The following is a 16,452-nucleotide window of genomic DNA, read 5'->3' on the forward strand; positions in this document are numbered from 1 at the left end:
GTCTCCTCCTTTTAGACTGTGAGCCCACAGTTGGGTAGGGACTGTCTCTATATGTTGCCAACCTGTACTTCCCAAGCGCTTAGTACAGTGCTCTGCACACAGTAAGTGCTCAATAAATACGATTGATGATTGATTGATTAATTTAGCATACACTCAGCCTCCAGCACAGTCAAGACTATTGAAGAATAGAAATGAAAGTGCTTAGTCTAACAATTCTACCCGAAACCCACTGGCTTAACAGTTTAATTATCGAATGGAAAAAATGAGTTAACCAACCATAGCACAAAGGTTTTCTTTTTTCTGAAAAATATATCTTTTACTCAACAACATTTCCATATTTCCTACCGTATGACAACCGCTCCCAGAAATTCCCAAAACACTAAACTTTCATATCGACTTCTCCCAATTTAGATTTTTATCCACTGCCAGTAAGTTAAAAAAAAAGGAGCACCCAAAGAACATATCAGAGAGCAAATCCTCATCTTTCTTTTATAAAAGAGACCAGACTACGCCTTTCATTGCATGAACCAATCTTAACTTTTACCTATCAAATTCATTCTTTGAATTTATTTAAAGAAGCAGCGTGGCTCCGTGGAAAGAGCCCGGGCTTGGGAGCCGGAGGTCATGGGTTCAAACCCCGGCTCCGCCAATTGTCAGCTGTGTGACATTGGGCAAGTCACTTCACTTCTCTGGCCTCAGTTCCCTCATCTGGAAAACGGGGATGAAACACTGTGAGCCCCCCCGGGACAACCTGATCACCTTGTAACCTCCCCAGCGCTCAGAACAGTGCTTTGCACATAGTCAGTGCTTAATAAATGCCATTATTATTATTATTATTCTTTATTAATCTGTGAATCCACAGCCAGAAATCTTTTCCCCCAACGTTTTTGAAGTCGGAACAATGACGAACTGGTTGGAATAAGTAGAGTGGAGGCTATTTGAAAAATGAGTACCAGTGTGTATGTGTGTAGGTGTGTGTATACATACACAAACACACAACTATCAATACCACCCATCACCCCCTGTTCCCAATGCCCACCCCCTGGCTCCCCCCCATCCATCCTTTGCAAAACCAGGAGCCCAGATCAGAGTGTCAGATGAGCAACTTGTACTTCCCAAGCTCTTAGTACAGTGCTCTGCACACAGTAAGCGCTCAATAAATACGATTGATGATGATGATGAGTGCAACTTTCACAAACGCACTCGTTTCAGCAATTTTTCTATTTCTCTAGATCTTGCATCTGATTACGTCATTTTAAAAGATCCCTTGTTCTTCTCAATGACGATGCAGTCTCCCTCTCTAGATTGTAAGCTCACTGTGGGCAAGGAATGTGGCTACCAACTCTGCTATTCTGTTACACTGTACTGTCCCAAACGCTCAGTACAGTGCTCTGCGCACAGTAAGGGCCCCGCAGGGATTCAGCCTCTGATTTGTAGCACCCAAGTGCTTAGTCCAGTGCTCTGCACACAGTAAGAGCTCAATAAATACGATGGAATGAATGAATGAAGGGGGGCGACCCAACTGAAAAGCAAGCTGCTATCTCCACATGTCTGCTGTGTGACCTTGGGCAAGTCACTTAACTTCTCTGAGCCTCAGTTACCTCATCTGTAAAATGGGGATTAAGACTGAGAGCTCCCCGTGGGACAACTTGATCACCTTGTATCCCCCCACCAGTGCTCAGAACAGTGCTTTGCACATAGTAAGTGCTTAACAAATGCCATCATTATTACTATTATTATTAAACTGTGTATATAGCTATAATTCTATTTCTTCTGACGGTATTGACCCCTATCTACTTGTGACTTTGAGCCCGTTGTTGGGTAGGGACCGTCTCTATCTGTTGCCGAATTGTATTTTCCAAGCACTTACTACAGTGTTCTGCACACAGTAGGCGCTCAATAAATACGATTGAATTAATTCATTGATACCACTGATTGATTATTATCAGTCCCAAATCACCACAGACCACACAAGAAATCAGGAGCCACTCTCAGCGTGGCTCAGTGGAAAAAGCCCGGGCTTTGGAGTCAGAGGTCATGGGTTCAAATCCTGGCTCCGCCAATTGTCAGCTGTGTGACTTTGGGCAAGTCACTTCATCATCATCATCATCATCATCAATCGTATTTATTGAGCGCTTACTGTGTGCAGAGCACTGTACTAAGCGCTTGGAAAGTACAATTCGGCAACAGATAGAGACAGTCCCTACCCAACAGTGGGCTCACAGTCTAAAAGGGGGAGACAGAGAACAAAACCAAACATACTAACAAAATAAAATAAATAGAATAGATGTGTACAAGTAAAATAGAGTAATATTTATTTATTTATTTATTTAAAAATAAATAAATGTATAATATTTATTACTCTGAGCCTCAGTGACCTCATCTGTAAACTGGGGATGAAGACTGTGAGCCCCCCCCGTGGGACAACCTGATCACCTTGTAACCTCCCCAGTGCTCAGAACAATGCTTTGCACATAGTAAGCGCTTAATAAATGCCATCATTATTATTAGTTATCCACTACCCATGAAAAGACTTGCTGGCCTTTTCAGCCCTCAGCAAGCAGACCTGCCAATGTAACAGATGGCAGCAATATCTCTACTGGAGTATCTTCCTAAAAACAGTGATTAAAAGGAGTGATAATATTTATGAAGCGCTTACTGCATGTGCCAAGTACTGTACTAAGCGCTGGGAAAGAATATGCAGGTGGGAAATAGCCACAGACCCTGTCCCTCAAGGGACATCCCAACCTATGAACTGGTACCTGCTGAATAATAATAATAATAATAATAATAATAATAATAATAATAATAATAATGGCATTTATTAAGTGCTTACTATGTGCAAAGCACTGTTCTAAGCGCTGGAGAGGTTACAAGGTGATCAGGTTGTCCCACGGGGGGCTCACAGTCTTCACCTCCATTTTACAGAGGAGGTAATTGAGGCCCAGAGAAGTGAAGTGACCTGCCCAAAGTCACCCAGCTGACAACTGGCGGAGCCAGGATTTGAACCCATGACCTCTGACTCCAAAGCCCGGGCTCTTTCCACTGAGCCACGCTGCTGAAGGTTTTTGAGGAAGGGGGAGGCATGTGCAGAGCGACATTTTAAAAAAAAAAACCATCCAGGCACCAGTAGAGACTGGAGAGGGGAGAGATTTGAAAAGCGTCGCGGTTAATTCCCCCTTCTAGACTGTGAGCCCACTGTTGGGTAGGGACCGTCTCTTTATGTTGCCAACTTGTACTTCCCAAGCGCTTAGTACAGTGCTCTGCACACAGTAAGCGCTCAATAAATACGATTGATTGATTGATTGATTGATTTGAGGACGGGAGACCAGTGAGGAGGCCAACACAGCAGTCAAGCCGGGAGAGGATGACAGCCTTAGATGAGCATCGTGACACCTACGATGGAGGGGAAAGTAACGGATTCTGGCAAAATTATGAAAACTAATAATTCATTATGAATTTGTACATATTTATTACTCCATTTATTTATTTATTTTACTTGTACATATCTATTCTATTTATTTTATTTTGTCAGTATGGTTTAGTTGCCTGTCTCCCCCTTTTAGACTGTGAGCCCACTGTTGGGTAGGGACTGTCTCTATATGTTGCCAACTTGTACTTCCCAAGCGCTTAGTACAGTGCTCTGCACACAGTAAGCGCTCAATAAATACGACTGATTGATGATTGACTGAAAGAAGAAGAACTGAATTTGGTGACGGACTGAATGTGGGGATTGACTGAGAGGGGGAAGTCAGGGAAAATGCTAAGGTTGTGCAGGCTTCAGGAGCCCCGGAGGATGACAGTGCTATTGAACGCATTGGGAAAAAGTCACAGCAACCAAAAATCGATTCCAGTATCGAATGTTACCAGCCAGGTGCTTAACATTAAAATCTTTTTCATTCATTCACTCAATCGTATTTATTGAGCGCTTACTGTGTGCAGAGCACTGTACTAAGTGCTTGGGAAGTACAAGTTGGCATCGTATAGAGACGGTCCCTACCCAACAACGGGCTAGCAGTCTAGAGGAGATAAGAATGAGGACGTACGCGATGGGCACATTATTTTAGGAATATTGTACTCTCCCAAGTGTTCAGTCCAGTGTGCTGCACACAGTTAGGTGCTCAAGAAATCCCACTGACGGACTGATTGAGAACCCACCAGCTACCTCTCCTGACAAAAAGGTCGAAAAATGAGATTGTAGTAGGTGGGACGATGGCAACTTCTGGTACTTCTTGATTCAAAAGGCTCTGTCCCCAAAGGGCCGGCAACCTTCACGCTGATAAACGTTCCCCCGTCCCCTTCAACTGCAAGATGGTTTTAGTCAAGTTATGCCCGTTTTCTCAGGGCGTTTGAAAGTAATGTCCTATCTTTGCTTCCGTTTTCTTATTAGCACCTTTCCCATTCTAATAATAATAATGATGATGGAATTTGTTAAGCGCTTACTATGTGCAAAGCAATCAATCAATCAATCAATCGTATTTATTGAGCGCTTACTGTGTGCAGAGCACTGTACTAAGAGCTTGGGAAGTACAAGTTGGCAACATATAGAGACGGTGTGGGCTCACAGTCTAGTCACAGTCTAGACACTGTTCTAAGCGCTGGGAAGGATACAAGGTGATCAGGTTGGCCCACGTGGGGCTCCCAGCCTTAATCCCCTTTATACGGATGAGGTAACTGAGGCACAGAGAAGTTAAATGTCTTGCCCAAAGTCACACAGCTGACAACTGGCGGAGCTGGGATTTGAACCCACGACCACGAACCCCTTCTGCCACGAATGGAGCGTACGTCTCACTCGTACGCTCACTCACTCGAGGCAGGTTTGCCCCGTGGTGCGGTCACTCGCGGAAACCGGTCATTGTTGAGGGTGGAAAACAATCTCCGGACATCTCTCCCTTGTGATTCGTAACCTGCGAGAGGCACCCTGATTGGGTTAAAAGACCTCATTTTTGCTTTAAACGTGAACCGATGAATGCTCTCCTCTTGCTGACAAGCGTCTTATACCAGCTTGTTTGGTTAACAGCTTTATTTGGGAACAATTTGAAACCGTTGCCCGCTCATATTCATTCATTCATTCAATCGTATTTATTGAGCGCTTACTGTGTGCGGAGCACTGTACTAGGTGCTTGGGAAGTACAAGTTGGCAATATGTAGAGACAGTCCCTACCCAACAGCATGCTTAGTGCACATATGAAATCAGTGCAAGATGCTGTTCATGGGACAATGCAAGAAGACTTTCGGCAGGGAAAGACTGAGCTCCCCTGGCTTGCACTTCTTACTGGTGTGTCAGAGTCCCTCAACTCCATTTTTGTCAGAGGAATGAAGGCCAGGGAGTGAAAAAGTAACTCTTGTGAAACTGGGCCTCATCAGAGCTCCTATCCACTCCATGAGGGGTTTGGGAGGATTAATCAGAGAGTCCTTGTAAAACGAGCTTAGTTCCAACGATAAAACATCAAATATCCATGTGACATTTGCCCATTACTGCAATTATATTGCATCCTTCCCCTTCCCCATCCCCCCCATCTTACCTCCTTCCCGTCCCCACAGCACCTGTCGATATGTATATATGTTTGTACATATTTATTACTCTATTTATTTTACTTGTACATATCTATTCTATTTATTTTATTTTGTTAGTATGTTTGGTTTTGTTCTCTGTCTCCCCCTTTTAGACTGTGAGCCCACTGTTGGGCAGGGACTGTCTCTTTATGTTACCAGTTTGTACTTCCCAAGCGCTTAGTACAGTGCTCTGCACACAGTAAGTGCTCAATAAATACAATTGATGATGATGATGACTCGTAAAAGGAGGCTGAGGAAGAGCGGTCGAGTTTTACGAGAGGAAAGTTGAACACCCACCAAGTCCCTCTACTCACTGAGTTTAACTGATCCCTCCATGCCCAAAAGCACATTGTCGCTCTTGATGTCCCTGTGGATCACTTGATTGGCGTGGAGAAATTCCAGGGCCTGTAAACACTGCGGGCATAAAGAGAGAGAAAATGTCCATGACATCTCTTGGAAAACGGACACTTGGGAAGAGCCCCTGCCGGGTCATCCGGGAGGTAGAGCTGTCCGGTTCAAAGACGACGGCGCAGCCGGGAGTTTGAGTCTTTGAGTGAGGATCTCTTGCGCGTCATGTCTACGAAAAGAGCGTTCTACTCCTTTATCTGGCTTCACGTCATTCATTCAATCGCATTTATCATTCATTCATTCATTCGATCGTATTTATTGAGCGCTTACTGTGTGCAGAGCACTGGACTAAGCGCTTGGGAAGTCCAAGTTGGCAACGTATAGAGACGGTCCCTACCCAACAGTGGGCTCACAGTCTAGAAGGGGGAGACAGACAACAAAACAAAACATATTAACAAAATAAAATAGAATAAATATGTACAAGTAAAATAAATAATAATGATAGTAATAATAATGACATTTATTGAGCGTTTACTATGTGCAAAGCACTGTTCTAAGAGCTGGGGGGATACAAGGTCATGAGGTTGTCCCACATGGGGCTCACAGTCTTCATCCCCATTTTACAGATGAGGGAACTGAGGCCCAGAGAAGTGAAGTGACTTGCCCAAAGTCACACATCTGACAAGTGCGGGAGCTAGGATTTGAACCCATGAGAGTATCGAGCGCTCACTGTGTGTAATGTGTGTGTAGTACAGTGATGCACTGTACTACGTCATCTAGGGGAATTCTGCTCAGATACCGGTGGTTAATAATAACGATGCCATTTGTTAAGCGCTTACTATGTGCCAAGCACTGTTCTAAGCGCTGGGGGGGTACAAGGTGACCAAGTTGTCCCACATGGGGCTCCCAGTCTTAATCCCCATTTTACAGATGAGGGAACTGAGGCTCAGAGAAGTTAAGTGACTTGCCCAAGGTCACACAGCAGACATGTGGAGGAGCCGGGATTCGAACCCATGGCCTCTTGACTCCAAAGTCCGTGCTCCTTCCACTGAGCCACGCTGCTTCTCTAATACTGACGATGGCATTGGTTAACGAGTTACTATGTGTCAAGCACTATTCTAAGCACTGGGGTAAATACAAGAAAATCGGGATGGACGCAGTCCCTGTCTCACATGGGGACTGCGACCATCCCGATCATCTCGTATCCTGTCTCACATGGGGCTCGCAGGCTAAATAGGAGGGAGGACGGGTAAGGAATACTTTACTGTTGAGGAAACTGAGGCCCAGAGAAGCGAAGTGATTTGCCCAAAGTCACACAACAGGCAAGGGGGGTAGCGGGATTAGAACCCGTCACAACCAAAATTACCTCAGGATTCTGCTGCAGGTGCTTGTGTGATTTATCCAACCACTTGCTTGCATTCTATCTTATCTCACAATTTGTGTCGGCTCGTTTTACCCACACCAAGGTCCAGGCCAGTGTCTTTATTTCTTTTGTGTGTCCCCTCGCACTCGATAAACACCAGGGACAATTATGACGACAGGTGGGCCGCACCTCGAGCTCTAGGGATTTTGTGCGGGAGCTTACTCTTTAAGAAAGGAGGAATTTGAGATGACTTCCATTTGAGTTGGAGAAATCAATCAATCAATCAATCGTATTTATCGAGCGCTTACTGTGTGCAGAGCACTGTACTAAGTGCTTGGGAAGTACAAATTGGCAACATATAGAGACAATCCCTACCCAACAGTGGGATCACAGTCTAAAGGGGGGAGACAAAACCAAACATACTAACAAAATAAAATAAATAGAATAGATGTATACAAGTAAAATAAATAAATAGAGTAATAAATATGTACATATGGGAGAAACCCATAAGCTCATGGAGAAGCAGCCTGGCCTACTGGAAAGAGCACAAGCTTGGGAGTCACAGGACCTGGGTTCTAATCCCGACTCCACCATGTATCTGCTGTGTGACCTTGGGCAAATCACTTCTCTTCCTCTGGGCCTCGGTTCCCTCATCTGTAAAATGGGGATCAAGACTGTGAGCCCCACGTGGGACATGGACTGGATCCAACCTGGTTGGCTTGTATCCACCCCAGCATTTAGTACAGTGCCTAGCGTATAGTAATAACAAATACCATTTACCATTACCATTTACCAAATACCATTTAAAAATGCACGATTGAACTATCTCTAAGTAAACATTTCTGAAAATATGGCACTTGTGACATCCTGAGTGACTTGGAATCACTCCCCTCTTCAGGTCCACTGATAATGGGATGCAGAACACTTTTTTATTTTTCCTTTCCTCACCTGTAGCAGTGGTCCCTAATACGGTTTTCCTTTTGCATTGTTTCTATGAGTAGTATCTACTACATTTCCCAAAAGGGCTACAAAAACCAGAGGAACTTCTCGAACCACTTCCTAGATCTACTGCTAACGTATAAAGCAGCTGAAGAGAAATGTTTCTCTTTCTTTGCTTCCTAATCAAAGGAATTTATCGAGTACTTGCCTTGAGCAGAACGCTACACAAGGAGCTTGGGAGAGGACAATCCTCATACTCTGCCATTTTCCCCTAGATTCGATTGATTTCCTTGTCCGAATCTGCGACTAGATCGTTGGGAAGGGATCGGGTCGATCAACTCTATTTTACTGTACCCTCCCAAGCCCTGCACACATCATCAGTCAGTATAATGCTCGGTGCACAGAAAGTGCTCAATAAATGCCATTGATGGACTAATCGCTACAGCAGTTACGACCCCTCCCCTCAAGGAGCTTATGATCTAGCGGCGAAGCAAACCATTTAATCGCCCCAACCAAGGAGAAAAGGAGATCAAGCCCACCTCTCGGCACACGGCAGCGATCTGGGCTTCATCCATGCACGTCTCCGTTACCACGTCGGTGAGCGATCCTCCGGCCAGGTACTCCATCACCACAAACAGCTCGTCTCCCACCAGGTAACTACGAGCAGATTCACAAGGTCATCTCACTGCCACTTTCCCTGCCTTCACTGCTGGCTAAATTGGGTCTCCTCAACAGAAAATTTCTTTTGCGGATTTTGGGGGTTTTTTTGGTTCCTCCCCTCACGAAACGACTGTTGGTCTGCACACAATAAGTGCTCAATATATACGATTGATTGATTGACTCTGGAACTAAAGCGGATAAGAAGCGGCACGGCTACTTCACGGTGGGGACAGCATGAGAAGTGGGGATGAGCCGAAGTATTTATTTATTTATTTATTTATTTTGCTTGTACATATCTGTTCTATTTATTTTATTTTGTTGGTATGTTTGGTTTTGTTCTCTGTCTTCCCCTTTTAGACTGTGAGCCCACTGTTGGGTAGGGACTGTCTCTATATGTTGCCAATTTGTACTTCCCAAGCGCTTAGTACAGTGCTCTGCACTTAGTAAGCGCTCAATAAATACGACTGATGATGATGATGAAGTATTTTACATCGTGAGGGAGCCACTTTCCCCGGGCAGAGAACTAAGTCAGTGTGAATGCTGATATATTTTGTCTTGTTTTCTATCTTCCCCTTCTAGACTGGAGCCCGTTGTTGGGTAGGGACCGTCTCTATATGCTGCCGACTTGTACTTCCCAAGCGATTAATATACAGTGCTCTGCACACAGTAAGCACTCAATAAATACGATGAATATTAACCACATTCAAAAGTAAAAACCACCTGTCATTCTGCCATTCATTACCTAAGAACACCTGCCACATGCTTTTTAAGCTTACCTCAGTTTCACCCCAAAGTCCCTGAAGGTTTCGTATTTACCTGTCTAAGAAATTGACTATGTTGGGGTTCTTCAGTTCTTTCATCACCAAAATTTCATTAATGATCAATTCTTTCTTGGGCTGCTTCTGCAAATTTATTTGTTTGATGGCAACCTAAAGCAAGGGGGCAAAAATAAGAGATTAAAAAAATAAATGAGAAGCGGCATAGCCGAGGGGAAAGAGCACAGGCCTGGGAATCAGGGGACTTGGGTTCTAATCCTGCCTCAGCTAAATGCTTTCTGTGTGACCCTGGAAATGTCACTATATTTCTCCATGCCTCAGTTCTTCTGTTCTCCCTCCTCCTTAAGACTGTGAGCCTCATGTGGGCCTCACGTGGGACAGGGACTGTGTCCAATCTAATTCACAGTGCTCAGAACAGTGTTTGACACACGGTAAGCATCTAACATATACCATTTAAAAATAAATCTAAAAAAGAAGTTATAGTTTGTAAAATTAGAGAAGCAGCATGGCTTAATGGGTGGATCACAGGCCTGGGAGTTAGAAGGACCGAGGCTCTAATCCTGGTTTCGGCCCCTTGTCTGCTGTGTGACCTTGGGCAAGTCACTTCACTTCTCTGTGCCTCAGGTCCCTCATCTGTAAAATGGGGATTAAGATTATGAGCCCCACGATGGACACGGACTGTGTCCAAACTGATTAACTTGCATCTACCCCAGCGCTTAGTACAGTGCATGGCACAGAGTAGCGCTTAACAAATCACTCAAGTACTATAAAAAAAACTAACACGAAAATATAACCTTTAAATTAAATATTTATCATTCCCTCCAAGGCTCTAAGGCTTTATGCTGGTTGCAATAGCTTTTAGGGCATGCATTTCAGACAGCTGTGGCACTCGAACAACAAATCTCCATCTCTGCCCCTTCTCTCTCCCCCTCCCTCCAGGCTTGCATCTCCTCCTGCCTTCAGGACATCTCCATCTGGATGTCTGCCCGCCACCTAAAGCTCAACATGTCCAAGACTGAACTCCTTGTCTTCCCTCCCAAACCCTGCCCTCTCCCTGACTTTCCCATCACTGTTGACGGCACTACCATCCTTCCTGTCTCACAGGCCTGCAACCTCGGTGTCATCCTCGACTCTGCTCTCTCGTTCACCCCTCACGTCCAAGCCATCACCAAAACCTGCCGGTCTCAGCTCCGCAACATCGCCAAGATCCGCCCTTTCCTCTCCATCCAAACCGCTACCCTGCTCGTTCAAGCTCTCATCCTATCCCGTCTGGATTACTGCATCAGCCTCCTCTCCGATCTCCCATCCTCCTGTCTCTCCCCACTTCAATCCATACTTCACGCCGCTGCCTGGATTGTCTTTGTCCCGAAATGCTCTGGGCATGTTACTCCCCTCCTCAAAAATCTCCAGTGGCTACCAATCAATCTGCGCATCAGGCAGAAACTCCTCACCGTCGGCTTCAAGGCTGTCCCTCCCCTGGACCCCTCCTACCTCCCCTCCCTTCTCTCCTTCTCCAGCCCACCCTTCACCCTCCACTCCTTCGCCACTAATCTCCTCACCGTACCTCCTTCTCGCCTGTCCCGCCATCGACCCCCGGCCCACGTCCTCCCCCTGGCCTGGAATGCCCTCCCTCTGCCCATCCGCCAAGCTCGCTCTCTTCCTCCCTTCAAAGCCCTACTGAGAGCTCACCTTCTCCAGGAGGCCTTCCCAGACTGAGCCCCCTCCTTCCTCTCCTCATCCCTCCCACCTTACCTCCTTCCCCTCCCCGCAGCACCTGTATATATGTATATATGTTTGTACGGATTTATTACTCTATTTATTTATTTTATTTGTACATATTTATTCTAATTATTTTATTTTGTTAATATGTTTTGTTCTCTGTCTCCCCCTTCTAGACTGTGAGCTCACTGTTTTGTAGGGCCCGTCTCTATACGTTGCCAACTTGTACTTCCCAAGCGCTTAGTGCAGTGCTCTGCACACAGTAAGCGCTCAATAAATATGATTGAATGAATGAATGAATGAAACAGTTCACCAACCAAGTGTGGACTTTAAAAATCGAATCAGGCAAATTACTGATCAACTAAGGTTTCTGAAACTATTTAACTTAGGCAAACGGATAGGCTGACCTTTAAAGCTCTGTAAAAATGACCCTCCATTCTAAGGGACAAGCCTATCAAATCCTAGAGCTTGGAAAGTATACTATTTATATCAATTGTTCCTTTAAATTGGTTAGCTTTCCAAGCCAAACCTCACCGGGTTGTTTTGAGTTTTGCGGGGTTTGTTTGGAGGGAGGAAGTATTTAAATATTCACGAGGCAACTGTGCACAGAAAAGCAGAGAAGCAGCGTGGCTCAGAGGAAAGAGCCCGGGCTCTGGAGTCAGAGATCATGGGTTCTAATCCCGGCTCCGCCCCTTGTCAGCTGTGTGACTTTGGGCAAGTCACTTCACTTCTCTGGGCCTCAGTTCCCTCATCTGTCAAATGGGGATGAAGACTGTGAGCCCCCTGTGGGACAACCTGATCACCCTGTAACCTCCCCAGCGCTTAGAACAGTGCTTTGCACATAGTAAGTGCTTAATAAATTCTATCATTATTATTATTATTATTAAAAAATAAAAAACTGTATAAGACAGAATAAAGTTAAGAGACGGAGTGAACAATGCTGAAGCTATCACTGCCACATGGGGATTTAAATATAATAATAATAATAGCATTTATTAAGCGCTTACTATGTGCAAAGCACTGTTCTAAGTGCTGGGGAGGTTACAAGGTGATCAGGTTGTCCCACGGGAGGCTCACAGTCTTAATCCCCATTTTACAGATGAGGTAACTGAGGCACAGAGAAGTGCCTCCTCCCCCTCCCCTCCTCCCCCCTCCATCCCCCCTGCCTTACCTCCTTCCCTTCCCCACAGCACCTGTATATATGTATATATGTTTGTACATATTTATTACTCTATTTATTTATTTTACTTGTACATATCTATTCTATTTATTTTATTTTGTTAATATGTTTGGTTCTGTTCTCTGTCTCCCCCTTCTAGACTGTGAGCCCACTGTTGGGTAGGGACCGTCTCTATATGTTGCCAACTTGGCCTTCCCAAGAGCTTAGTACAGTGCTCTACACACAGTAAGCGCTCAATAAATACGATTGACTGATTGATTGAAGTGACTTGCCTAAAGTCACACAGCTGATAATCGGCGGAGCCGGGATTTGAACCCACGACCTCTGACTCCAAAGCCCGGGCTCTTTCCCCTGAGCCACGCTGCTTCTGCTGCTACTAAATATGGTATTTAATATAGTAAGGAAGACTTACCTCTTGCCCTAACGCCACATCAGTGGCTGTGAAAACTGTACCTGAAGCCCTGCGGGAGGGAAAGACATGACCAGATTTAAGTTACTTTTCAGTAAATACCCAAGCATTAAGTTTCACGGTCGTGAAGTGAAACACCCATCAGCAAGGGAATCTAAAGCATAACTGATAAAAATAAAAGCGAGAGGGGAATGTGATTTTTTAAAAAAGGCCTAAATTTGCACTAACCGCTTGACTGAAAGCTTTCCACAAGCCAGAAATAAAAAGCACTGGGGTAGATTATTTTTCTACGATTACTCGATCACATTCAGTGCTTAGAACAGTACCTGGCACATAGTAAGTGCTTAAAAAAACCCATCATTATTATTTATTGAGCGCTTTCGGTGTGCAGAGCACTGTACTAAGCGCTTGGGAGAGAACAATATAACAATAAACAGACCCACAACGAGCTTACAGTCTAGAGGGAGAGACTGACATTAATACTAATAAATAAATTACAGCTATGTACATAACTACATGATTTCTTTTACATTATGTACATGATGACGTACATACCCAGGTTTAAGAGACCTAGGTGTGCAGGTACCTTTCTATGGGGCAAGGATTATGTTGCGAAAAGAGAAAGAGCGAAAATCATTTCCAATTCTGTCAAGACTGAGAAAAAAAGGTTAAAATAATAGTAACGCGCTTTAAGGGAAAAATTATACCTGGAGCCAACTTTCTATGGACGGGATGTTATAAATAGGTGTCTATCGTGTTCAAAGTTGATCAATTGATCAATCGCTGGTATTTATTGAGCGCTTTCTGTGTGCAGAGCACTGTACTAAGTGCTTGGGAGAGAACAATATAACAATAAACAGACCCACAACGAGCTTACAGTCTAGAGGGAGAGACTGACATTAATACTAATAAATAAATTACAGCTATGTACATAACTACATGTTTTTTTTTTACATTATGTACATGATGATGTACATACCCAGGTTTAAGAGACCTAGGTGTGCAGGTACCTTTCTATGGGGCAAGGATTATGTCGCGAAAAGAGAAAGAGCGAAAATCATTTCCAATTCTGTCAAGACTGAGAAAAAAAGGTTAAAATAATAGTAACGCGCTTTAAGGGAAAAATTATACCTGGAGCCAACTTTCTATGGACGGGATGTTATAAATAGGTGTCTATCGTGTTCAAGGTTGATCAATTGATCAATCGCTGGTATTTACTGAGTGCTTACTTTGGGTAGAGCACTGAACTAGGTGTTTGGGAAAGTACAATACAACAGAGCCGGTAGACACGTTCCCTGCCCACGACGTTGCCAATTATGTTGCCAATTTGTACTTCCCAAGCGCTTAGTACAGTGCTCTGCACATAGTAAGCGCTCAATAAATACGATTGATGATGACGATGATGACCTTACAGTCTAGAGGGGGAGACAGACAATGGTATAAATACCTTATAGACAGCGAATGTGTCTATCAACTCCGCTATATCGTACTCTCCCAAATGCTTACCACAGCGCTCTGCGCACAGTAAGTGCTCAACAAATATGATTGACTGCCAATATGTACATAAATAGGTCCTGGGTTCTAATCCTGCCTCCACCACTTGTCTGCTGGTTGACCTTGGGCCAGTCACTTAACTTCTCTGAGTTACCTCATCTGTAAAATGGGGATGTGAGTGTGATGTCGCTGACCTGGAGGTTTACTCTGAGAGCTACCGAGGGGCTGGCGGGGTCCCCACCACATCGTGACTGTCCCCTTTTGTGCCGACGTGCTTTCGAACCTTATATTCATGGGAGCGGAGCCAAAGCCATCCAACTGACAAGGCGTGGATGGAAGGATGGTTAGAGTGGCTAATCGGAATACTCTCGAGGAAGCAAAGTAATTTATCTGCGTGAGAAGGACGTACGGATATTAATCTGGCAGGCTCCAATCCTTCCATCACTATCCCTCATGACAAAAATTGCGGGGGCAAAAAAAAAGAAATGGTAACCAGGTAGAATCAATGATGGAAAATCATCACTCACGAGGAAATTATGGGAATTCCAACACCATTTGAAATCCACTGCATCTGGTTACTCCTGTTTACACTAATGCAGCCTGGTATTTCTTTCTTATTCAATAGTGGGTGCACGGCAACAAGAGATAAAGCAGAGTAAATCATATCGATAAGAACTTGTCCTGAAGGGTCTTGGCAGATATTTTCACGAATACTTACCCCTGCCCAATTTTTTCATATCTGGTGTATTTTTTCTTGGGGTCACCTATGCTGACTATAGTTCCTGTTAAAAAAGAAAAGGAAAGATCAATTTGGAGATCAAGTAAAAAATGATTTTCAAATACAACTCCTTGCCATTGTTCCAGCTCTGACAAACAGAAGAATCCGTTCTCAGAGTTTTGCGAAGCCTCAAGAGAAAGTAAAATAGAAACGTGAAGTGAAAAAATAAGTGGGAAGACAGTATGACAGACAGTCTGGGTCTTAAAAATTTTAAAATGAATATTTCCCCATGACAATTATATCTTGAATTTTCACTGCACTTCATCTGCATAACGCTTCTCCCCTCAAAATCACTGTTACATTAATGGCCTCAGTTTAAGTTCGCAGAAAGTCCAATTTAACAGATGAGGAAACTGAAGGACCGAAAACGTACGAAACTGCCAACGGGATCGAGGAAGACTAGGGACTAGAACCCAGGCTTCACGACTCCAAAAAGACTCCTGTTTTCCAATCAATCAATCGCATTTATTGAGTGCTTACTGTGTGCACAGCACTGTACTAAGCGCTTGGGAAGTACAAGTTGGCAACATATAGAGACAGTCCCTACCCAACAGTGGGCTCACAGTCTAAAAGGGGGAGACAGAGAACAAAACCAAACATATTAACAAAATAAAATAAATAGAATGGATATGTACAAGTAAAATAAAGTAATAAATATGTACATATCTATTCTATTTATTTTATTTTGTTAGTATGTTTGGTTTTGTTCTCTGTCTCCCCCTTTTAGACTGTGAGCCCACTGTTGGGTAGGGACTGTCTCTAGATGTTGCCAATTTGTACTTCCCAAGTGCTTAGTACAGTGCTCTGCACATAGTAAGCGCTCAATAAATATGATTGATGATGATAATGTACAAACATATATACATATATACAGGGGCTGTGGGGAAGGGAAGCCACTAAGCCATACTAGCCTTTCATACCAGAGATGAGTCTAAAAGGCGTGAATTGTGTCGGCTTTTAAAGATTTTAGAGAACATCTTTCCTTTCAAAGTCGAGGGTTGCCACAGTGCACCTTTTGAACCACCCCTACATTTGAGCACTTTCTGCCATTTTACCCTTTTTCCCCCCTTCAATCAAATGATATTTACTGAGTGCTTACTGTGTGCAGAGCACTGTACTAAGCGCTTGGAGAGCACAAAACAACGGTGTTGGCAGGCACGATCCCTGCCAAAAAGGAATCTGCAGTCTATGGCGGGAGGATAGTCGCAGATAGGGGAAATGGCAGAGTAT

The 16,452-nt window shown here is 44.1% G+C and overlaps 1 protein-coding gene across 4 annotated transcripts in view; it reads right to left on the bottom strand.

The window, feature by feature from the left end:
* PAK2 (p21 (RAC1) activated kinase 2) overlaps window positions 1–16,452 on the bottom strand; it is a 147,193-nt gene that overhangs the window by 9,069 nt on the left and 121,672 nt on the right. For all 4 annotated transcript variants that reach the window (XM_038749853.1, XM_038749852.1, XM_038749851.1 and 1 more), the window contains 5 exons: window positions 15,163–15,226; window positions 12,954–13,002; window positions 9,683–9,795; window positions 8,746–8,863; window positions 5,871–5,970 (listed from right to left, as the gene is read on the bottom strand). In XM_038749853.1, the coding sequence (XP_038605781.1) occupies window positions 5,871–5,970; window positions 8,746–8,863; window positions 9,683–9,795; window positions 12,954–13,002; window positions 15,163–15,226 (444 nt within the window). The remainder of the gene's footprint in view (window positions 1–5,870; window positions 5,971–8,745; window positions 8,864–9,682; window positions 9,796–12,953; window positions 13,003–15,162; window positions 15,227–16,452) is intronic.

This window comes from Tachyglossus aculeatus, chromosome 1 (assembly GCF_015852505.1).
Source record: "Tachyglossus aculeatus isolate mTacAcu1 chromosome 1, mTacAcu1.pri, whole genome shotgun sequence".
Lineage (NCBI taxonomy): Eukaryota > Metazoa > Chordata > Mammalia > Monotremata > Tachyglossidae > Tachyglossus > Tachyglossus aculeatus.